A 24,274-nucleotide genomic window follows, 5' to 3' on the forward strand; every position below is an offset into this window, starting at 1 on the left:
AAGGCCTTCATTCAGAACTGGCCGTAAATTGTCATTCCTTATTCCTCCATAGCAGATGAAAGCTAATTTGTCTTTGAATGAAAACATCTGCAGGAGATCTAATGTTTTTTAAAATATGCATAGGGACCTCAAATTGAGCTGGACCTGCTTCAGCTTTCCTGAACACCGATGCAGAGATCAGCTGTAATGCAGGGACTGGAACTGCATCAGGAGCCCCTCTGACCCCTAATGCAGAGCCACGGGGCAGGGAGATGGAGAGGAGCTGTCAAGGACTGCATCCCCACGGAGCCAAGCTGAGCTGACATCCTCCAACAGACAGAAACACCTCTGCCCCTTTTATGAAATGACCCAAAGAGACACTTCACCTAGGGGCTGACTCCTGCAGTTTCAGAGGGAAGTTGGTCCAAACAGGGCCCTTGAGCTGTGCCTGTGCTGAGACCAGGTAAGCCTGGTGCCTCTTCTGAGTCTTTTGGCTTTTCTTGTTACTGATGACAAATCACTAATCCCTGCTTCCTGTGAGGCCAGTTGAAAGGGGACAAGGAAAGCAAATAAACAGAAAAACATCAAACAATTTTAAAAAACCCCAAAAAACTACAAACAACCAACACAAAAACTTGCACACAGAAACAGTACTTTACTCAACAGAATTAGCTAATAAAGAACATAAAGGCACTTGGAGTTTCACTGGGTTAGGCTTCAATCCTTATTACAAAGTTTATCAATTATTGAATAATATTTATATGAATTATTTAGCAAACCTTTTATTTAAACAGGCATTTGGTAGCAGAGAAACTGGAACAAACCATTTAAATCCTCAGCTTTATAATCTAAATAGGTAGGCTTAGCAGAAACAAAAGTCACATTTCACAGGGAAAATCCATTTGCTGGACTCATTTCACCTTACAAATTTGTTTCTACTCCTCAGAAACAGCATAAGATGAAGTTAGAAATCACCTTTGGTGCCTGGTGCTGGTGTGGAGTGCAACGCCCTCCCCCAGCACCCCACAATCCCACCACAGCTCCCCCAGTAGTGATGGCAGAAGAGGCCAATGGCCCCTGTGCAATCCTCAGCACCATGGGGAGGGACAAGGCTTCTGCTTAGCCCCGGCCAGGCCCTGCCAGAGCAGAGGCTTAGGGGGTGATTCTCATCATTCAGCTACAATAACCTGCAAACCACAGCTCTCTTCTCACTCAGAGACACGGGCAGCTCTCACAGCTGTCCCTTTCAGCTCCACAGCAAACATTCTGATGACTGCACTCAGATCTTGCAGCCGCTTCATCCTGGTGCTGCACACAGGACTCATTCACTCACACAAAGAGGATTATTCACTCCCTGAAACTGGAAAACTGAGAATAAGCCTGTAGAGCATTGTGACCAGCAATTCTGTCTTTCCAGTCAATATTTAAACTCCATCAGTAGAGTTTCATGAGGGAACTTGCCCCCAAAGCTCCCTTTGAAAGCTGTATGTGTCTTTCCCAACTCAGTGCTCTGTAGTCAGCACAGGGCTCCTTCAGTGCCCAGGCTGTGCTGCACCTGGGCAATTAAACTGCTTTAATTACTTCAATGCTCTATATGCACAGTAATAGAACAGAATTGTTAAAGCTGAATCGTTAATCATTTGAGCTAGATCAATAAATAATTACCTGTGCCATATCACTGTGCTCATAAACAGAACCTTCCAGACACAGACACATCATAAATAAACAACAGCCACACAGACATGTGCAAGAAAGGAAAACAGACATTCCTCACAAAAGCTGCTTTTTTTTCCCTAAGTGTGTAATAGTGAGATTTGTGAAGTGCCAGAGCTGTGAACTGACAATTTATTCCTAAAACAATTAGAGGCTTTTGAAAATTTTATTACGTAAAGAGCAGATTAATAATTATCCTATCTGGTATTATTTCTGCACTATAAATTTAAAACTGACCAGACATGCACAAAGGCACACAAACATGAGCAAAGTGATCATGACATGCCAAGGAGCAGTGATGGGGGTCTTGACCGGTGTAGGAGTTTTATGAAAGAAATTTTCTGCAATAATCTAAAAGTTGTGAGAGAAGGGGGAACAAAAAGTAGGCATCCAGTCACTGCCACCATTAAACTCCATTTTAATGCCCATGACATCTTGGAGAAATGACTATTTAATTACCTCCTAATTTGGAGCCCTCCCATCCCCACGTCTCAGATTTCTTCTTCCTCTCAGAAAACTCTGGGAACTGGAGCTTTAAGGAGAAACATCAAGCACTGCAAGATTTTAAATAAAAATTGCAAGATTTGTCAGCCCTGCTACGTGAGTGTTTTCCTGTTTTCAAAACAGAGCCCTGTGTGCTCCACCAAGGTGCTCACCGCCAGACAGGACGTCACAACCAGGCCCATATCCTAGCTCTCATCAACCACCCTTGCAATGTCCCTTTTCAGCCTCTCAAGAGACACAAGTCCTTTTTTCAAGAGGAACCTTGCCCTAGTTTCTGTGTAAGTAAAATTGTTACACAAGATTAAGAAAAAAAAAAAGTAAACAAACAAAATAATCCCAATAGTCCTCTAATAAAATCCACATAAGATAATGCATTTTTCATAGTGCATGAAAATATCAATAAAGATTCAAGGTCTTGTAGAAATCAATGATTCTCCTATTTCAAAAGCTTCTATGCAAACAATATTTCCTTGAATTAATACAATACATTGAAGTGAAAGTTGTAATTTTGCTATAATTGCAATAAATAGAGCAGTCACATTCCTCCATACAAAACTCTTGAAGATGAAATTTTAAAGTATGGCTCATAAATACAAGAGAGAACAAAATAGCCTCTTTTTTGATAATTAAACAGTTAGCAGCTAAATTGCATTGTAATTGATTGGAAAATTGCTTTTTTAATGAGATTTAGTCATGAGGAAATGGCTTTTTTCTTCAATACATCCAATGTGCATTGGGGTCATTTAAAGAGCAAACTGCCTTCCTGGACTGTCCCGCAGAGACTGAACTTTGCCTAAGAAGTGTCACATCACCCAGCAAAGGAGCCCCAGCCCTGCAGCTCGGCATCCGCCACCTGCAGGGCAGATGCAGGAGGGCACTCAGGGCATGGCAGGGGCTACAGGGGACACTCCTCCCTGTCCCAGGAAATGAGCTCTGCTGCCTGTTTGGCTGATGCTGGGGTGGGCTGGGAGCAGTGCTCCAGCAGAGGCCCCAGCTGGACAGTCTAAATAGACAAAACAATGTGAGAGAAAGTACTGAAGTATCTTTTAAAAGATGTATTATTTCAGACCTCATGTACTACTACAATTAATACAGTGCCCAAAAAGATAAAGTAGCCAAAAAGATAAAGTAGCCTTTCTTCAACACCAGAAAGGCCATTAAAATATTTTTTTTCAATGATATAGGAAACAGTCTGAAAGAAATCTTGTCCAACTACCTTAAGAGCACTGAGTAAGCACACATTAAATGCAAATTATTATTTCACAACCATTAGTTACAGGAATTTTCCAAATCCTACAGGAAAAATGATTTTGAAGAATCCTGGTTATTGCAAACAACCTATTATGTACAACAATACACGCATTACACAGTTAAGTCAGATTTTTAGTGTTTAGTTTCCAAGATTTCTGTTGATGTGGCTTGGACTGCAATATAAACAGCAGTGATCGCAATCATTTGTTGCTGCCATAGCAACAGAGAAAATTAAAAGGGCAAACACTGCAGCTGAAGTGGCATCACAGTTGTAGCTTATAATTGCCTGACAGTAAAATGCTGTGTGTAGGGTAGTAGCAGTACTTGCAGGTATCTGTGAAGCAGGTTTGCTTGCAGAGATGAAAGTCATTTAGGTCAGTTCTGAAATCAAGAATGGGCTCCAGTTCTCATTTTTCTACAGTTCCTTTTCTTTCTTTTTTTTTCTCTCTCTCATGTAGGTAGATTTTTAAAAAGGAGTTCAGAGCAATCTTATGGAGATTTAAGCCATGTCTCCATTCTTTAGGCTTCTAATTTGGAGCTCCAATGTAACTATTATTTGCCACTTCTGTTCTATATTTTAGAATGTGGCAGACAACAGAGTCCCCACTATTTATGTAGTTTCCACAGCACAGGGATGAATTCACTCTATTCTGCTGCCTCTGCAAGGTTTGCCATCCCTTGGAGACATTTCTGCCTACCTTAGTCCACTCACTCTCCCCTGCTTGTTACTTGCACTTTTACTGCATTTCCTTCTGATTTTCAGGGACATGTGTTCATATACCATAGGAGAAGATGGTCCTGGTCATCTATCTAATAGTTTACTTTTTGCTGGGTTTTTTCTAAATAATCAAAAAAGGACTTGAGCTCAACTTTCTGCCAAATTTTATGCCAACGTGACTCAACTGAAGACACCCCAAAAGACCTTCAGCAGCAAATGAAGAGATGTCAGTTACGAGGTACTACGCAAGTTACATAGTTGAGTATGGCTCATAAAATACATGCTGTTCGTTTTAACGTGCTGAGGTGGTGTGGGGGCCTTGTGTTGGCTCAACAGATGACTTTTACCTTCTGGATTATTGAAAATCCACGCTCACAGAAGACAACAGTAAGACAATGAGATCCTGCATTGTCTTTTGCAACAGAACCACTGAGAAGCAGCAGTGGGCAAATTCAAAAATAGGTCATTCAGCTTCTCCCCATCAGCTCACTGCAGGGTATATTGTCAGTTTAATTTCCTCATTTAGTTCCTTCTGCTTCCCATAACAGTGCTTTTGAATCACAACAGTGTTTGGGAGTAGGATATGCCAGCTGGCTTTGCAATGTTTTGTATATACACAAAAATCCTGCCTTCAAATGAGATTAACCTTTGAACAAAATTAATATACACACAGCATAGTGAGAAGCAGTCAGAAGCACATAGCACCTAGGAAAGGGAGAAATACGAGGTGTTCTTCATTCTGGTGCCTCAGAGATTGGTGCTAAAATTGTCACTACAAGAAAGGATTGATTAAAAAAATACTGTATGGAGAGGCATGTAGGTAAGAATTTACTAGGGAAGGAGGCCCATACAGAAATGGATTGCCTCCTGCCCCTGCCAAGTATAAAAATGTGTCTTAAGCTTCAAGGTAAAACACTGAAATCCCAGAGTATTTGAAACTTCAGCAGTGCTTCAGGAGTATGATGCCATATCCTCTGAGTACCTATCCTGGTAAGGCTGAGCTTCCTTTTCTTGCACAGAAATATATTTTTAATCTGATAATGGTTTTGTGCTTGGAAAATATACAGCCCATCTATTTTTTAAAAGAAACATACAGTAACAAAACAAATCCTCATTACCGAGCAGAACGACGGCACACTTACGTTCTTGTCTTCTCTAGTATCTTCCAGTTCTGTCTCCTGGGGAAATCCAGGCCGAGCTCTACTATCCTCCCCGCTGCCCGGGGAAGACCACGTTGGGTCTTTATTGCCATCTAGTGACCGAAGAGAGCGCATTGGCACACCGAACACACCTGGGAATTTGGAAACCGACAAACGCTGCTTTTCTCTCAGCCTGAACTTCGTGGTACCCCGTTACCCGCATCCCTTACGGACCTTGGGCCTCAGCTTTGCAGACGTGTGGGAACTGTTGCTTTCATATAATCCCGCCACTCTGCAAATGAACCGGCCCTTCGCCCTCCCACCAGGACCAGGCACTTTAGACAGAGGCCACTCACAAAACCAAGGAGCCTTGGTTTGTCCCCAGGGAATACACCGAGCTTGGGAGCAGGGTCGCCACGCTCCGCAGAACATCCAGCCCCAGAGTGACATTTGGGGTGGCATCAGATGGTAACAGCCATCTCCTCACCCTGGGAGAATGTACAGAGACAGATTGCTTACAGGTGTTGAAGATGCATCAGAGATGTGTTTTGTTTTGGAGGCTCTCTTGGTACTGAGACAGACTCCTGGCAGCTGGTACACCTGCAGACAAGACACCAGAGCATGCCGGGGGGCTGCAGAATGCTCCAGGCCATGGACACCTGGCTCGCTGCTCTCTTTTTCCAGATGCTGTTGTCTTTGACCCAGCTGGCACCTGACGTTATGAATTACCGAATGGTCCCGCGCCCGGGCTGGTCAGGCTGCTTCCGGCTCTTCTCCCACCCGAGCCCGAGCCGCGGCCCCGCGGGGGAGCCGGTGCCACCCACAGCCACACGGTGCCACCCACAGCCACGCGGTGCCACCCACAGCCACACGGTGCCACCCACAGCCACACGGTGCCGGTGCCACCCACAGCCACACGGTGTCACTCACAGCCACACGGTGCCGGTGCCACCCACAGCCACATGGTGCCGGTGCCACCCACAGCCACGCGGTGCCACCCACAGCCACGCGGTGCCACCCACAGCCACGCGGTGCCACCCACAGCCACCCACAGCCACGCGGTGCCACCCACAGCCACGCGGTGCCGGTGCCACCCACAGCCACGCGGTGCCACCCACAGCCACGCGGTGCCACCCACAGCCACCCACAGCCACACGGTGCCACCCACAGCCACGCGGTGCCACCCACAGCCACGCGGTGCCACCCACAGCCACACGGTGCCACCCACAGCCACGCGGTGCCGGTGCAGCACCGAGTGCCAAACACCCCGTGGGCCTTCGCGGAGGAAACGCCTCTCTAGTAGGCCACGTTTTCCCGCCACTCCAAAGGGAAGGGCTGGAAGGCTAAAGCCCAGCCCTGCGATCTGAGGCAGTTTTGCAGCCCTTTTCAGGCACAGCAACCTTGGTGCTGCAGTACGAGGTGTGACCCCATGTGTCCTCACAATAACCTGTGACGGAGCACAAAGATAATGTGCAGTGCTCTTGGGGTAACAGGGCTGATGTGTGCTTTACCCACCTGTTCCTGCCCGTGTTCCAGCTGGTGTTTCCAGCACCTAGCCAGCCAGCCCTTCCCATGGCGAACCTAAAACCATGCTGCACACCTGCATAGATGAATGCACCCCACCATCTTTAGGGCCGAGCTTCAGCAGAAGGCCCTGTGGAACGGCCCAGCTGCAGGCCAGACGCAGCGGGGAAGGTCGGCTGGGGGCTGTGAGGCAGTTAGGAGTGAGGAGAGGGTCAGTTGAGGGAGGTTGTGATTGGCTGGAGGAACGCGCAGCCAGCCATGAGCAGCAAGCTGATTGGGTGATAGGACGCGTGGGCAGCAGCGCCACAGCTGAGCCAGCCAATGGGGGCCCTTCTTCTGTTAAGTTCTGTTGGCCTCAGTTGGCCTTCAGTTGTGTCTGGTGGACATTAGAGGCATATTGCGATTTCTGCAGGAACGGGATCTTCTCCGGACCCGTAAGGAGGTCCATGCCCCTTTGTTCCCCATTGCTACAGGGTCCTGGGCATTCGGGAGGTCAGTTGTGACTGTGTAAGTACACCCTTTGTAGGAAGCCGAGGCCAGTGTGTCACTTCTCGTGTTTACAAAGGGTTGGAAGTGGCAGCAGAATGTTGCAATAGTCACAGGTCACCAGCATGTCAAAAGACTGAGTCTTTAAGAGCTTGAGGTGATATGGAACATGTGGCATTGGAGTCCCTGGGTTGATAGGAATGTAGTGTCTTCTGGGAGATGGAAAGCTAATCATCTTTCTTTTGAAGAGTTTGTCCAATGGCCTTGCTACTGTTCAAAACACACCAGGTTCTATGATCCTCATGGCCCCTTTCATTTTTCTCTCTTCTATGCGAGGTGGCCAATTACCCTGAACAAAGAGATGAATGTTTCATCGCTTAATTGCAAACATATAAAGAAAAAGAATTATCAGTCATGGAGGGAAACTGAGGCAGCTGCTGGGTTTGCCATTGTCTATGCCCTGACACCTCCCTCTGCCAGATACTGCAAAATCGCCCACAGTGGTGTTCTGAAAAGAGAGAACATGCAGCAAGGGAGAAGGCTGTGAAAGAAACCTCTGCACATCAAAGCAGCAAAAGAGCAGGAATGTGAAATGCATACAAAATACTTCTGTTTCCTACTCAATGGCTAGCATACTCCTGCCATGTGGTTCTTCCTCTGCTACCTCTCTTACAGGAGACCCAGATAACACTAAGGAAAATCCTAGAAACTCTTGAAATCCCCACTTTGTAGGAGTGAAGATCTCTTACCAATTTTTGCACAACTTGCTCTCTCCTGACATTTTTCTTTTTATTCTGCTGGATATCCTTTCTTCTAAGAGCAGAGAGGAAAAAAAACCTGAAACTCAAAGGCTCTGTTGCAGTAACTCCACCCCCAACAGTTGTTTAGCCAAAACATTTTTTAAAGGAAAAACAGCAGCATTGCCAGACAAGTATTGGGGTTTGATTTTCACTGGCAGTTCCACACACAGATTAATTTCCTAGTCCTTAGAGGAACTCTGGGATCACAGTTTCCTTCTTTCCCATATAAGTTTGATTTACATCAGCAGGTGGCAGGGTTCCTCCACCCCATCCCTGTGTGGCCTCTGCCCCAGCACCCAGGCATGCTCCAGCCCAGGAGCAGAGGGAGCCTGCGGCACCCTGAGGAGCGAGGCATGGCATGAGAGAGCCCTCCTGGCTGCAGGGCCTCAGGGCTGGCTTGTGGTGAGCAGGAGGGTAGGGGCATCCCGCGCTGCGGGAGCCTGTGCGTGCCGGCGCCTCTGTGGCGCTCTGCGAGCAGGGAGAGCGCTCCTTCCGCGCTGTCCCGACGGCGCCGGTGGCTGACACGCAGCCATGGAGCCGCTCTCGTCGGCACCGAGGGGCCGCAGGGGAGGGGTCGCGGCAGGGCAGGGAGGGCGGGTCGGAGCGGGGCCGGGCCGCTCCGGAGGCTCGTTCGCTGCCGAGCTCAGCCGCGCCGCTGCCCGGGGCGGCCCCGGCGGGGCGGGCGGGACGTGTCGCCCGCGGCCGGGTCCCTCCCGTCCCTCCCGCCCCGTACTTAAAGCGGCGGCGGCGGGCGCTGCTCGCGCTCGCGCCCTGACCGTGTCACCCCACAGAGCATGGCCCCGACGTGCCTGCAGCCCCTGCTGAGGTACCGCTTCTTCGCCATCCTCTTCCTCACGCCGCTGCTGCTGCTGCCGCTGCCCTTCGTCGTGCCCACGAAGGTAGGTGAAGAGAGCCCGGCTCCGGGCCTGCTGCCCCCGGGTGACCCCACTCCGCCCGGCTCCGGGCCCTCCCGGCGGCACCCAACCCACCGTGACAATTAGAGGCAATTCATTCTGGGCCAGGACAAGCCCAGGCGTAGCTGGCCGGCATTGGGATTGTCCTGCATTATGTCCTAGCGAGGGGAGTCGGCGGAAGGGCAGGAGTGCTTCCCCCAGCTCTCTGCTGAGGGTCTGGTACTCCTAGCACGTTGCTTGGTGACATTCTCCATCCTGATGCTGTCAGCGTTGTGCTGTGCGAATTGGTCGGGATTTCAAATGCCATGTCTTCCAATTCATCCATCTTACTCCAGGGATGGCGAAGGCACAACTCCTTTGCGTTCAGTGGAGTTACACCAGCGTAAAATTGGGATAACCCAGGAAAGTTTGAGCTTTTAATGCCTTGTAGCCTTCTTGATCAAGTGTGAAAGCTGAGTTTGCAGTGTTTTAGCCTACTAGAGCTTTGGAGGCTATTCTAATGCCAAAGCCAGCCCTTCTTTTGAGCAACTGGTATCGCTCAATCTGTTTTAAAGTGCGGGAAAATTTTATCTGTCTTTATAAACCAAATTGCCAGCCTTTCTTGTTTACCTGTCTAAGTTATACCAGTTTCAGTTGAATGGTGGTGCTTTATACAATGAGGAATTCCTGACTGTTAAGCTCTACTTTGATCAAAACTAGGAAAGATAATTTCCAAAAAAATTAAGTATGTCTTCAGTTTGCCAATATTTGTAGGCATATTTTGTCATTAGTCTAACCTAAGAAATTACAGTGTTTCGCAATGGAAAGGCAATATTTCTGTCAGTGACTGCTTTTTCATCTCTCAGCCAGGAGTCAGGCCACTGTGTTTTGTGTCAACCACACAGAAACACCAAAGAGACATTCTGTGACTGTTTCCATAAATATATACATTTAATGCCATAAATATATATGTATTTATACCTATAAATATGTAGGTATAAATACAAATATATATTTAATTCCAAATCTTTTGTTGTTTGAATTGGCCACAGTTGCTGGAGTTAAATTATAAGCATCGCTGTATTTTTGAATTTCACATAAATTATTGACTCTCTACTCTCTAAAGCCAGGATTTTGCATTTTATTCACTTAGAGTTGTTTATCTGTCTTTCATACTAGCAACAGATTAACCACAGTCAGTTCTACCCTTGCATTACTGCAGTACAGCATGAATTATATCATGAGCTGACCTCATATTTATAAAGGGAAGAGACTTCTACAGCATCTGCCTGATACCTTCTAGTCTCTGAAGAATTTTTCATTTCAAAACTTGTGCTGTAATTAACCTGGAAACTTGAGGGAAAAAAATCCACATTACTTACAAAAGGTGTTTTCTGGTTCTTAAACTTTTTCCCCAACACTCAACAAAATTAACAAAAATACACCCCTTCTTACTAATAACACCTGATGTCAGTTTTTAACTGTCACTGTCACACCATTTACTTTAGCAATAAAGTCACATTTGTTGTATTAGAGTAAAATCCCATAAACACATGCCCTAAATAGGAGCAAATAGTGAGCAACAGAACACCGACTTCAGCTTTCAAGCAGTTCACTGTTAGCTAATGAATACCTGCTTCCCGTGACAAATTTTAGAGTACAAACCACAGAAGGCTGGGATACAGAAATGCCTGGTCAACAGCCCAAAAAGGCAGGTTACAACAATTCTAAACTAGGGAAACACCTTAGCAGGTAGGGACAATATGACATGGGAAAATAGTTTAACACCTCTAATGTGCTTAGCCACACACACAAAAAAAGAGTTTTACTTTAGGGGTTCCTGTAAAAAGCAAAGAAATTTTAAGTTATTCAGTGAAATAGTTTCTGAGCTCAACTGTGTTACTGGACATACATCAAAGACCTGTGAATTTCAGAAAAGCTAATCATCCACACTGGGAAATTTGGCCATCCATGAAAAAAATTAACTCTATATTGCTGTTCTTGGCTCCTAGATGTAAAATCTGCTGACCTCAACCACCAAGAGGTACTTTTACACGGCAAACTGTGCACTTACCTAGTGGTGGAAGATTTGTCTTTCTCACAGCATTTATTTTGTGTGGTTGTATTAAAGCAAACACTATGGTCTTCTTGGTCAAAAAGATCTTTTTTATACAAGTGACTTCAGAACATTATTTAAGAGCACAAGTTTAAGTCCTCATTGAGCATAACTTGTTAAGCTACAGACAGTGGAGTGTGTGAGCCACTTTTAAGAGCTACCAATGTGTTTCTTATCTTTAGAAACAGTTTCTAATGCTTCAATGTGTCTTCTGTTATGTTGCAGGAGGCCAGATGTGCATATATCATCATCATCATGGCTGTGTACTGGTGCACTGAAGTGATCCCCCTGTCTGTCACCTCCCTCATGCCAGTGGTATTTTTCCCTCTGCTTGGAGTTCAGACCTCTAAAAAAGTAAGGAACTTGTGCAGTCCAGGTCTGATACAGAGAAATCCAGTGCTCTAATCCCTCATCAATATTTAGCCAACAAGTCTGTATTATATGGGAAGTTGCTGAAGTACGTACACATTTGCCCAAAGTGTTAACAGTGGGGGGCTTGAGGTGGTAGAGGGGAGGATCTGTTTTGGACATGGGTCCTGCTGGAGAGCATCCCACTAGTGCCAGCAGTTTGTGTGTTCCCAAGCACAAAGGGGAAGTGAAAGTAGAGCTGCCAGTCTTCTGGGAGATGTCAAAATGCATGGGACAAACCTGTGGGAGTTTGTCCCGTAGTGCCGGCAGGTGTGCTGTTTGTGCTGGAGGCACAAGGCACCGGCTGTGTTCGGGATCTGTAGCCCAGGTTCACCACTGCCCAGCAAGCCGGTAAAGGCAGGTTGCTGATGCTGTTGAGAAAGCCCTTTTGGAGCTCAATATTTCCAGCACCTTCCATACTTTGAACCCCTAGCTGCGTTTTAGGAAACTGGTGTCATTTTGCACAATGATGCACAAAGAGCTCCTGCGCAGGCAAGTCAGCAGTTACACAGGAGATCAAGGGTTCAGGAAACTGCAGGGAGCTTGCAGGCAGCTGCTGCCTCTTGTTCTAGTGTTGGCTGGGGCCTGCTCCAGTCCATGGATTTGAGAGGGTGTAAGCAAATTGTACTAGTGAAGCAAGTATTTTGGCCTGATTTATCTTCTCTGTCTTACAGGTGTGCTTGCAGTACCTAAATAGCACAGTCATGCTCTTCTTTGGAGGGCTGATTGTTGCAATTTCTGTTGAGCAATGGAATCTTCACAAAAGGATTGCACTGAGGGTCCTTCTGATTCTTGGGGTGAAACCTGCACTGTAAGAGTATTACATTGGTTTTCTCTTACCTCTTGTTAGTTTAGCAAAGGCCCAGGATTGGTATTTAACAGTCAGCAGAGAAAGGATCCTTCAAGAGCCAATTTAGCTGTATTTGCAGAGTATCCAGAAATGAAGTCTGGCAACAGGAGCAGTTTATTTGTGCTTTATCCAAAACTAGCATCTGTGTAAATTTTAGAGGCTTACCATTGGGGACAAAATTATGACACTTAATTATGCGCTGGGATTCCTTCAGTGAACGTGGCAGAGCTGTCGTAGAAGGGAGTCTGGCCCTGCTCTGTACTAGTGGCTGCACACATCCCTGCCTGGGCTTTGCTCTCCAGATGATAGTGACTGCAAAGCCTAGCAGCATCTGTTCACTTTCTTCCTCTCTCCTCTGTGTCTTTCTTTTCAGCCTGATGCTGGGATTTATGTTAGTCACTGCCTTCTTGTCAATGTGGATAAGCAACACAGCCACCACTGCCATGATGGTTCCCATTGTCCAAGCTGTCCTGGATGAATTGGACATCACAGCGCATGAGCTGACCACGGCGGAACCAGCAACTGGGCAAACAAATACAGCGATTGAGCTGGAGGAAAAGAGCAAATCAGGGTCCACTGCAGTGAGTGGTAAGGGCCTGCTCACCCATAAGCTGATGCTACTGAACTTGCCACACTCGGCTCCCCAACCTAGGAGTGTTGTGTACCCTTTCCAAGGAAAGAGGACGGTAATCTGACTGAAATCCTGTAAATATATGACATTTAGGTTTTACAAAATAGCTTTTAATTTTGATGGCTGCCATTTTGTATGCTGGTGCTAGAGCCCAGACAAATTGTTATGTTCTTTCCTTCAAGCGGGAGTCATCCTCCCAGTTCCCCTAGACTTAACTGCCTGTTTAGGGAAATGAAGAGCATATCCTGTGGGAAATAGCCATCCAAACCCCCAGCATCCCACTTTCTAAATCTTGTGATTATCAGTGGGGATTCAGATTCTAGGCCATGTAGGAGTATTTGAAAAAATTATGTAAACACAATCTCTTCTGGCTATAGGGTAATAAATATCTCTTTATTGACCAGATGGTATGTGGAGATAGGGAGAAGAAAGAGGACTACTTTAAAAGCCACATGGAAAAGAGGAACTGGTGTAATTTGACTCACATTAGACAAACTGTTCTTTTGTGTGATCTTACCCAGGTGCTTGATTCCTCAAGGTCCTGTGCCACTGATGTGGTTCTACAATAGGTTACACTTCATTTTAAATATGTGCACAAACTCAGACCCTTTCATTTCAGTGCTTTGCTGCGCTGTTATATTATTAAGTATGATTAAAGATCAGATTACAAGTGTAGTGAAGATAGTAAGAGTGTGCAAAAAATACCCTTTAATATTGTTGAGTTGGTTGCAATTGCCATAAATTCTTTGTCCTGCTCCATTAGTCCAGTCAGACTTCAAGATTAGAGTGTTACCCTCAGAGAACAATGGACAGAACAGTAAAGTTTTGTGGTTATTGTAAATTGACAGAATGCCAAGCAAGGATTTGGGTTTCAGTGTTGTTTTTTTTTTCCTGCCTGTATTCACATCTGTTAAAGCTAGTTGGGTTCTCGCTGTGGAATTGGAATGGTTTCAGTGACTACAGTATTTGGCTGGTGGTGAGCCTCTCTGTGAAACAAGGCAGTACAGAAAAGGAGTTGTGGCACTGATGTGGGCAAAAGCATCCTTGGATCATGTCCATCAGTCCATGAGCCTCTTTCTTCTGCTCCTCATGAACATTAGTCTGAAGTATTTAGGTAGATATCTGTGAGTTTTGTAATTAAAATAAATGGCACATACAGACTGGTAGCACTAAGCCTACAGATCCTATCCTGAACTCTCTGCCTTTCCAACTTTACCTGAGGCAAATAATTTTCTTTCTGTCTAGGTGTAAGCAATGAACAAGTCACTGATGACCCCAAATATTCTGAGGAAACTAAAAGGTGGAAGCGTATATGCAAAGGAATGACACTTTGTGTGTGCTATGCTGCCAGCATTGGAGGAACTGCAACACTTACCGGAACAGGACCAAATGTGGTACTGAAAGGCCAGATGAATCAGTAAGTAATTTTTGCTGCTTCTTTTAGTTACACTGTCATACTGTTTGTGTGACCAATTGACTGGTCTTTGATGACAATTTCAGTTGTGAACTTCAAGCAATTAGTTCAGGAACTGAGACTGAGAAATGTGTATGAAGTATTTGGCCTCATTTTTTTTGCTTCAGCATCTTTTAAAAGGAAGCTATGTGATGGAATTAAGGTCTTCTGAGAAAATTGGAAATACTTGTTGGCAATCAACATGCAAGTGGTTGATTATGCGATATTGGTTCTTCTGTGTCCTCTTTCTCAACTGAAATGCAGCACATCCGGAAGAGGAACTGCAGTAAAAAGCACCAGAAGAATGTAGATTAACTCTACTCATAAACACACTGAAGAGAGCTAGAAGGAACTTGGCCCCTCCTGTAACCCTGTTCCTCCATGCTGTGGCTGTGGAAACTGTGCAGTTGTGTTGTTCTGTCATTGCTAAACTGAGGCTGGGAACTGATCTACATGGAACCCAATCTGCAGTGGAAATTTTTCCAACATTACTTCCTTGTGTTGCAAGTACTTCAGCCTTAGCTGCTACATTATCTCTTGGTTTTAACATCCAGCTGGAAGCTTGCTATTGATATTTTTCCTCCAATCATTATTGGCAAGCACAGAGAATAACAAAAATTGCCTTTCTTAAAACATTGTCATCATTGTTTCAAGCCAACTAGCAACTTTTTCATCTGTTGAAGGCAGCAGAAGTACAGGTGTTACTTTCAGGGAAGACATTTCTTGTTCTCTTACTAGAGTGATTTGGGAGGAAGAAAAAACTATCCTTTCTTGGGATAAATGAACAGATGTGCTAGAAGTGAAAAATGTCTGGAATGCATGGGAGATCTTTCAGCCACGCTTGTCTGACTGAGACCTAAAGTATCAACATAAGCTCCTGTATGCATCAAATTAAAACATAGGGAAAACTGACAATCATTTAAGTTCTGCTCTGAAATCAGGCTGCCTTCTCTCATGACTTAAATTAGGCTGTGGATGTTATCTATGATTGCTCGTAATGGTTGTCGTAGATTTACATGCATAATTGTCTGTAGCACGTTTTAAAGGGGGACTAGATTGCTAAATGTTTTGACATTCATACAGAAAATAATTTCTTTACAGGTTATACCCTGACAGTAATGATATTGTGGACTTTGCTTCCTGGTTTGGATTTTCATTCCCAAACATGCTCCTGATGTTGGCACTAGCTTGGCTTTGGTTACAGTGCTCCTTCATGGGAGTCAAGTGAGTATTTATCTACATGATATTGTGTAAACCCCTCAGAAAGTTAGTGCAGATCTGCTTTCTGAGACATCTGGCTAAAACAAATGCAGTGACAAGTTATTAATTTTATAGCAGAGAGCAGGTCCATTTCACAAAAATTTTGAGGTCTGGAAACCTTTTGTGTTCATTGGAGGTATATTAAGGCAAAAGCCATATACATTCTTAATCTTCAGACAAAATTGCCTTTTTATTTTTCAATCTCTCGCCTGTGAATTTCAGCCCTGGGAGAGCTGTCATAGCTGGTTTGTAGCCATTGATTCAATCCTGACTTTTTCATCCTGGGTTACTCCAAATTGCCATCCTTTGATAGACCACATTCTTCTGTGAGAACTGGTGTATCCCCACAAAATACTTTGGCACTGTTGTATGGCCTCTGCTGTTGTCTGTGTCTGTCCCCAAGAGGGGCAGCTGCAGAGTGATAAGGATGCTAGATCCCTCTAATATGTTCATACTTACAGTATTTTTTTTCTCCCTTTTTTCAAAGCATAAAACAAAACTGGGGCTGTGGGACACAGAAAACTGACAAAGAAAAAGCTGCATACAGTGTGCTGAAGGCAGAAATGAAGAAGCTAGGCCCTATGTCTTATGCTGAAATAAATGTCCTCCTTTTGTTTATATTGCTGGTGGTCTTGTGGTTTTCCAGAAACCCAGGCTTTATAAAAGGCTGGTCTAGCATACTCTTCAAAGGAGGAGAAAAGTAAGTATTTAGGTTTTTTTTCCGTCTTTTACCCACTTGGTTATTAATGAGATTCCCTTGTTCATACATTCCATTTTGAATGTGGGATCATTAATTCCAACTTTACCTGACTTCACATGTTTGCTGGGCTTGATACAATGGCTTGTACATGACACTACCAATCATCTGTGATTTGACAGTTTGTGCTGCAGTGAAAAGGCTGGAGACTGAGACATGGAGCAAGCTGAACTTCCTGAAAGAAGAGAAAATTCTGTAATCTTGGTCTCAGTCACACTGACATACATCTTGGTATTTTGTTTGTATGAGCTCCAATCAGTTGCAGTGACATTTGAATATTTGGTAATACCACATTTAACCAACACCTTAGAAGTCACTGGAAAATTGATTTTGTGCTTGGAATGGCTTCTTTGTGTAGCGTTTGTGCATGGCATGTTAGGAATATAAAATACATTTTGGGGCTATCATTCAGGCCATTTCTTTAGATGTCTTTCTTTGAGATACAGCTGTTGAATCTTGGCTTCAGTGCAGAGAAAGAACCCTGCTCCAGGAGGAATGAGTTGTCATCCAGGACTCTATTTATTAATGTGTGTTGTAGCTTGTTTCTTTTATTATTGCGTTTAAATTATGGCAGATCTGAGAGACTTCAGACATCAGCTGATGTCCTATTTTGCTCAAGCCCCAAATGGGATGGCAAAGTCAGTGACTAGAATGCTGGAATACAGCCCTTTTCTCGGAGAAAGGTGTGCATTTTCTAACCTGTATTCTCTTTTCTCCATTAGGTATATCACTGATTCTGTTCCTGCTATGTTTGTTGCCCTGTTACTGTTTCTCCTTCCTGCTCATAAGCCTAAATGCATAGGCTGGAATACAAGCACGTCTGACTCTGAACAGACTGAAGAAGGTATTTAAAAGAGGGACTGTAGTACTGTGAAACATCTAACCCGCTCAGCCAGCAAGGCAGAAATATGCACTGGATTTGCATGCAGTTCTTTAGAGCATCTCACCTGCCTCCCTTGTTGGGCAGCGCTGGGGCACAGTCCGTGTCCGTGTGTGTTACCCTCCCCCTGTGCAGATTTCTCAATGCTGTGCATCTGCCCACCATTATCTTGCAGAACAGAAGATAAAGTGTCTTTGCTCTCCTAAAACATGTTCTTTATTTCTCACTTCAGATAAGAAAAAGCAATTTTTTTCACCCCCGCTGCTAGAATGGAATGTGGTTCAAAGGAAGATGCCCTGGAACATTGTGCTGCTGCTGGGAGGAGGTTTTGCTTTGGCTGATGCAAGCGCAGTATGTCCTGACATCTGTTTTTCTCTGACTCAAAGGCAAAATTCCCTGGTTTGTTATCTAGTCCTGTATTACTGGGCATGCACCCAAAGCCAAACCCAGTAGCAAAGTTCAGATCTGAAGGGGGATCTAAATTAGCAAAAACCAAGGAGAGGTGAATGCTTGTGAGTCTTCTTCAGGAATTTTTGTTCTTCAAAGTTTCTTTAATTTATCTTACCTCTTGGAGACTCCCAGTAGGTTGGGATCTTCGCTGTCGGGACAGTCCAGAAAAGCATCCTTTCTTATTTCTGTAATCATCCCAATCCCAGCCCTGACTAGAAAAGTAGAAATATAGATAGCACTTGTCAGATTTTCAGTACCATTTGAGGTTTGTTTGAGGGTTATATATCTTCAGACTTAAAGCAAAACCACTGCTGAAGTGGTCGGAAAGAAAATCCTGGGTTGAGCCTGTGTTTATAAATTCACAGAAAAGGCAGCTAAATTCCCAAGACAGGAAGGAATCTTGAGGTGAACCACATTGTTTCTTTCATCGCTGCTAAATGCGTCTAAATCAAAGCAAGCATTAGCTGTCAGTAGTGCAATGTTCTGGGGAAAGTCATGTTCACATCTGAGTTTTGTGGCTAATTAGGTTTAAACCATGGGGCAAGTTAAAGCTCTGTCCCTGACATTCATCACCTACAACACACATAGATTATTAAAGTTCCAGAGCATTAAAAACTATCAAGTCAGATTTTGTAACCTGTTTGTATCAACTACTGCCTGTGTTCCTACAATAGAGCATTCATACAGAATCATAACCTTCAGAAACCTTAGAAAAATGTCCCAAGAAGCTTCTGGGCCATACACTAGTATTACACTAGGTAGTTGCAATGACCTCAGAAAAATTTTCTTATTCGGCAAGAAAACCAATAATTTTGTAACCTGTGTGTGAGCAAGTATTTGGTTTCTGGAAGAATCAGAAAAGTGGGATTCAGTGTGATGTCCAGTTGGCAAGGAATTTTTTTTAGTTTTTGTGACAGATAATTGTACTTTCCTGGATGGTGTTTGTATAGTTCTGGAGTCCTTTAGTATTATTTGTCAGGAATGTTGCCCATAACATGGCTTCCTGTTTGTGAGTCAGGGGTTCTGAACCTCACTGAAACCCACTTTCTTTCTTGCAGAACTCTGGGCTCTCAGCTTGGATGGGTCGTCAGATGACACCACTGGGATCTATCCCACCATGGGCCATTGCATCAGTGATCTCCCTTATTACAGCTGTCTGCACTGAATGCACCAGTAACACGGCCACAGCTACCCTCTTCCTGCCTGTCTTTGCATCCCTGGTAAGATTGCTTCTGTCCTGTTACCCTGTCAGCTGGAGGATCAGAGTTAAACTGCGTGGCAAAGCAATATTGTAATTATTGTCTTGGATGTTGCTCCAGTGTACTTAAAAGGAAGCCAGGTCATGCCTTCTGTAAGGTGTGTGCCTTGACCCTGGAGAGGGTGAAGTGACAGTCACTTTTTCCATACAGTTCAGCAAGCATCAGTTACTTCTGGTCATTTTGAACCATCAACTTAGAACTAGAAAAACACACACACACAAAACCCAAACCAAAACAAAATCCAGCACTTTCTGATGGTGCCTCTGAATTATTCATCTTCATAATTTGTGCTAAAATACTCAAAGTGGTAGGCCTGATTATTAGGAATGTGCAATTTCTCATAGGAACCCAGAAAAATTTTAAAACTTAAGGAGGAAAACCTGCTAAGTTTTGCTGCCTTTTCTGAGCAGAATCAATACTGTGGCATAAAGAGAAAAATAGATTACTTTGTTCTTTAATTAGGAAAGGACAAACACTTTATTCTAGACTATTTCCTCAAAGCAAAATTACCCCAATCAAGGCACTGAGGTATTAATGACTTAAATTGGCACTTAAGTTTTGAGTGCCACAGAATTTATGTAAAGTCTAAGAGTGTCACTCCACATGCCTAGTAATTATAATTCCCATTCCTGGAAAAAGGGTGGTCCGAGATCAAAGAAATGATTGCTGGATATATTTGACCAGAAATCTAAATTATGCCATAGAGCAAAACAAACAACAAGAAAGAATCAAGCCTTGTTTTTAAGTATCATTGGACAGGAAACAACAGCAAGTTATCTTTAAGCACATGTGGATTTCAGAATAAAATGTTTGTGAATTATTTTGGTGATGTAGTACAAGGCAACAAAATAAGTCTATGTATCTCATTGGTCTGGGGTAGATTGATCCTTTATGCTTTTCTTTTCAAACACCGCCAGAGTGATATTCTCTCCATTTCATTGCAGGCTGAATCTATCAGGATCCACCCTTTGTATGTTATGCTGCCTGGTACTCTCAGTGCTTCATTTGCCTTCATGCTACCTGTTGCAACACCACCAAATGCAATAGTGTTTTCTTACGGCCACATCCGTGTTTTGGATATGGTAAGATAATTGCCTTCTCTCTTATCTGAAATTCTCCATTGCTTTCTTCCTGAAATATGGTGAGAGTTTAATTTTTTTGCATAGTATTTCCAAAGTACCAGGAAGCTGTTATGGGCTGTAACTACAACTCTATGCCACTCTCTGCTGCAGCATTAATATTGTGATAAAAATTTGCATCTCTGAAGTAACAGTACTTCTCTCATGGGCTTTGGCAGACATACAGATTGGCCCAAGTGAAATGAAAAACTGACAAGTCGTAAGTCTCTGAAACCTGAAGGGTTAAAGTCCAGGCATGCCCTGCAGTGTTCTGGGGCTTTGGCAAGTGTCTAAAGCCTTGTCTCCACTGGAGCTGAAAGCAGAAGGTAGCAATCAGTAGCCCTTGGCTCTGGTCCTCTGATTTTCTGCCAGACCACACAGGGCAGGTTTTGGGCGGAACACACAAACATTACTAGTTTTCTAACTAGATACTTGAAGAGGGCATAAGCTGTTCTCTAACTAATAAGAGCGAGCATGTGTTACACATGCTTTAAAGTTCCTCAACTGATTATATACATAGCAAAGCGCTCAAAGACTTTGCACAGTGTGTTCCCTGGTGTCTCCACCTAAGCAAGGGCAGAAGGCAGTGGATACAGTGGTATTTCTGTGATTTATTTGACCATCTTTCTTGTGTATGTACAAGTAGGTCTTGCTGCAGTTTGCTGTGCTGGTGTTTGGTTATTGTTGGTTTGGATTTTTTTCCTCACAGGTTAAAGCTGGACTAGTGTTGAACATCATTGGAGTCTGCTGTGTCTCACTGGCCATCAACACGTGGGGAAGGCTTATGTTTCAGCTGGACACATTCCCAGCCTGGGCAAACAGCACAAGAAGTCAGTGAGCTGTGAAGAATTCGTGTGTTGAACTAGGAAAGTACCCTCTGTACTCCCTGTTGCCTACGGTCCTGTATAAAGTCTCATCACCACTTCAGATCCAGTCAGTGTTGGGTGTTTGCTGCCTTCCAGCAGTCACACATCAGTTCAAGTCTGAACCAACCCAATCTTACTCCAGTTGTGCTGGAGGCAAAAGTGTTTGCAATTATACAACCTCTCTGTCAGGATCATAAGTATGTTCAAGTGATCCATTGTACCTCCAATCAAGGTCAAGGATTAGGATTTATCAAACTTTCAATAAAGAGAGAGGAGGCTGTTGTATCAAATGGTTTGGACTATTATATCACTGGTATGTACTTGTATATCTTTAGCATTGAATATTGCACTCAGGCAGGGGCTGCACATTCCTTACTTATTCCTTATATCTACAAGTCAGCAACTGTACAGAGAAATCCCTGTTGTCACTTGTCCAGTGAAGAAGGGGTATGCCATGTGGTGCTATGTTATGTTTTAGTTGGGCCTCAACCATGTCGTGGGATCCTTCCAAGTCAACATCCGACACACTTTCTCTTGCCTTTCTTCACTCCTAAATCTCACTGCATTTTGACATCTTTATTGAGGGTTAATGTAATTCCATGATGGTCATGATTCAGCTGATATCTCAGACAACGATGCACTAAGGCTGGCTCTGTGTTTTTTGCACTGTGGCAATTAGAGAGCAGGGAGCCTTTCCCTCAGTCACAGGTGTGATTTCACATGCCAACTAATGTTTTCCGAGTGCCAGCCTGGAAGTGACCAGTGGGCCTTGGGACTTCACATCTGTTGCAGAAGTTCCTGAATTAGCCCCTGATGTGCCTTATTAATTAACTCTGGAGTTTTTGAGTGAAGTCAAGACGTGAGGAAGGCTCTAACTGATGACCTGGGAAAAGTGTAGGGGCCCAGATTTTAGTGCTTGTGCTGGCTGACAGCAGTGGGAGTTGTCCTGTGTACTTTGGAATTCATGTCTTGTACGAAAAGTAGTTTGCAGCCTAATTATGCCATTTCTGTTGCAGAAGTAGTCTACAGAATGATTGATGTTGGTCTGGGAGTATTTTGTCGGTGGTGCCTGGAGGCTTTCCCTTCAGCCCTGGGGATGGAAGTGGGTGGGAGGTAAAGCAGTGTCTTACAGTGGAAAGATCTGTGGGTATGACCTGGGATTTGCTTCCAGACTTGCCATGTATCCCCATGCAAGTCAGTTCACCTCTTTGTGCTTATTTCCCCTCCTGAGGAAGATGGTATAGAACCTATCTACCTCACCAAGGTGTTGTGAGGACATAAGGTAAAATTCTGCAGCCATAGTGATTTCCCACCTCATGATAATGGGTGCAAGGTGTTAAGTTTTAGAATTATAGAATTCTGTGTAGAAGATAGTATTGTGTTTAGGATATTCAGTAGTTCTGTTATTAAATTCTGTGAATTTTCTTAATGGAACTGGAAAAATACATTTTTATCTAGAAGTGAGGGAAATATTTATCCACAAAATGACCAGGTGCTTTTTTGAGCAGAAATCTGCTTTAAGAATTTATTTCCATGCCTTTATCTTTTATGCTCTTTCATGGTGGTAAGCACCATAAACTATCCACTGAATGTTGTTCCCAAGAGCCACCAATGGCTCACTGTCTTCCCAGATGGCTGCAGGTAGTGCAGCCTGACACCTCTTCCAGGGAATGGTGGAGCATGTGGATAAACACACTTGAACTTGCAGAGTCTGTCTAAGGAAGAGGCCAGTTCTAGTGCCAAGAATTGGCAGATGCGATATTGCTGACAGATATTTGTCATCACCTGAAACTTATGACAGTATTTTTTGAAGAAAGTGAAACCAGGAACAGTTGAGCATGTTCTGTCCTTTGGCAGTCACCATTTAATGCTGATTTGCATCTCTAGGTATCTAAATGCGTTTGAGAAAGGGACTTCCTTTCTGATGGACTTCATAGTGTGAGAACATGTTACTTTTGCCAGATACATGGTGCTCGCTCTGCTCTGTCTGACAAGATACAGAGGAGCTTGCGTGGTAGATGATACTGAGCTTGCGTGGGTAGATGATACTGAGCTTGGCATTCTCAGTTCATGCAGACCAGAACTCCTCTAAAACCAGTTCCAGCTAAAAGCTGTAGGACAGACACTTCACTGTCCTGTTTGCAGAAAAGAATGTTCTGAAAGTTTCTTGAAGGGGAGAGATTGCCCTCGCCTCAGCCAGTGAAGAGCTTCTCTCTCTTGCTGGACTAGAAGGAAGCAAATGCTATTTTCATCAATGGTCACACCGGGTGATTCATGGTCAGGAGTGCTGGGCCAGGGCAGTGTGCCTGTGGGGTAATAAAGAGTGTTGAGTTTATTGTAACTGTGAATTATTGGATGTGTCACCTCTCTGTACCGTTAATAGCAGTTCCTTTTTGAGACACTGTTATGACATCCTGTGATTGATTCATATTTAATTTAAATGGGTGCCTGGCAAATAAAAACTTACTAGAACTGTCTCCCCTCCTGTGTAGCATAGTGGACCACTTGTTTCTGCATTAGCTTCCACTGTAGCACAGTGGTGCCCTGGTAAGATCCCAGAAGGTACATGCTCTAGTGAATAATGCAAAGCAGAGATTTGGACACCACTTTTAAGTGTCTTCAGACCTGAATATCAGTGGTTTCTCTTCTTTAATCAGCTAAGTGATAACTCAAGTTTGCATCTCTGAAGAATGTTTAGGTGGGACCAAATCAGGTGGCATACCCTACAAACTGTCTCATTCATTTCAGAGTAAAGGATTGTAAGACTCTAAGAAACACAACCAGTTTTTAAGAATAAATGTTGTACAAACTTTCCAGTATAACAGGCACAAATGGGCTTTTCTTCAGCAGCAAGCATGCATGGTGTCCTGTTCCAGTGCCCTGAGTAAATACATATTACCTGCAGTGGACAGTGCAAGGACAATTGCTTTGTGACTAGATCTGGTTTACAGCCCCTTCAGCTGCAGGACAAGTATCATAGAAACTTACCAGACATGGCAATTGTTTTGTTGCTCATCAAAGGAATATTGTTTTAGGTGCAGAAGTTGTGATGCTGCTAAGGTAGTGGCATAAAAGAATCTGTTTGCGCCCCGCTTTCAAACGTGCACCCCCAGCACCCACAAAAAACCTGGGAGGATCCTCAGTGTGGGCTTTGTCAGGGTGAGCTATTCAGCCACCCTGAGTGAGCAAACAGTTCCCGTTTTACCATCCGAGGGCAGA

At 44.2% G+C, this 24,274-nt stretch overlaps 1 protein-coding gene and 1 long non-coding RNA gene across 3 annotated transcripts; both read left to right on the forward strand.

Annotated features, from left to right (window-relative positions):
- The first annotated feature begins 3,734 nt into the window (after positions 1–3,734).
- On the forward strand, positions 3,735–5,462 carry LOC135455646 (uncharacterized). The gene is made up of 4 exons (XR_010442367.1): positions 3,735–3,821; positions 4,029–4,113; positions 4,211–4,403; positions 5,325–5,462. It is a non-coding gene; the product is annotated as an uncharacterized LOC135455646 (long non-coding RNA).
- A 3,035-nt stretch (positions 5,463–8,497) lies between these two features.
- LOC135455632 (Na(+)/citrate cotransporter-like) lies at positions 8,498–23,532 on the forward strand. Of its 2 annotated transcripts, none has more exons than XM_064729003.1 (13): positions 8,498–8,516; positions 8,906–9,013; positions 11,349–11,477; positions 12,206–12,342; positions 12,755–12,969; positions 14,258–14,429; positions 15,567–15,689; positions 16,213–16,425; positions 17,205–17,326; positions 17,595–17,713; positions 18,871–19,032; positions 20,016–20,153; positions 20,899–23,532. In XM_064729003.1, exons 2-13 carry the CDS (start codon positions 8,909–8,911, stop codon positions 21,025–21,027), a joined length of 1,764 nt encoding a protein of 587 aa, XP_064585073.1. In that variant the 5' UTR covers positions 8,498–8,516; positions 8,906–8,908; the 3' UTR covers positions 21,028–23,532. The 2 variants fall into 2 exon arrangements, with proteins under 2 accessions (XP_064585073.1, XP_064585074.1); XM_064729004.1 differs by lacking the exon at positions 8,498–8,516 and adding an exon at positions 12,029–12,109 and having other exon boundaries at positions 8,738–9,013; positions 11,349–11,488; positions 12,205–12,342.
- Positions 23,533–24,274: the final 742 nt, after the last annotated feature.

Source organism: Zonotrichia leucophrys, chromosome 19 (genome assembly GCF_028769735.1).
Source record: "Zonotrichia leucophrys gambelii isolate GWCS_2022_RI chromosome 19, RI_Zleu_2.0, whole genome shotgun sequence".
NCBI classification, from domain to species: Eukaryota; Metazoa; Chordata; class Aves; order Passeriformes; family Passerellidae; genus Zonotrichia; species Zonotrichia leucophrys.

Coding starts and splice junctions, on each gene's coding strand:
- LOC135455632 (XM_064729004.1), top strand. CDS start 8,909: ATGGCCCCGACGTGCCTGCAGCCCCTGCTGAGGTACCGCTTCTTCGCC. Junction 15,690..16,212: donor TGCTCCTTCATGGGAGTCAA/GTGAGTATTTAT, acceptor CTTTTTTCAAAG/CATAAAACAAAACTGGGGCT. Junction 20,154..20,898: donor ACATCCGTGTTTTGGATATG/GTAAGATAATTG, acceptor TTTTCCTCACAG/GTTAAAGCTGGACTAGTGTT.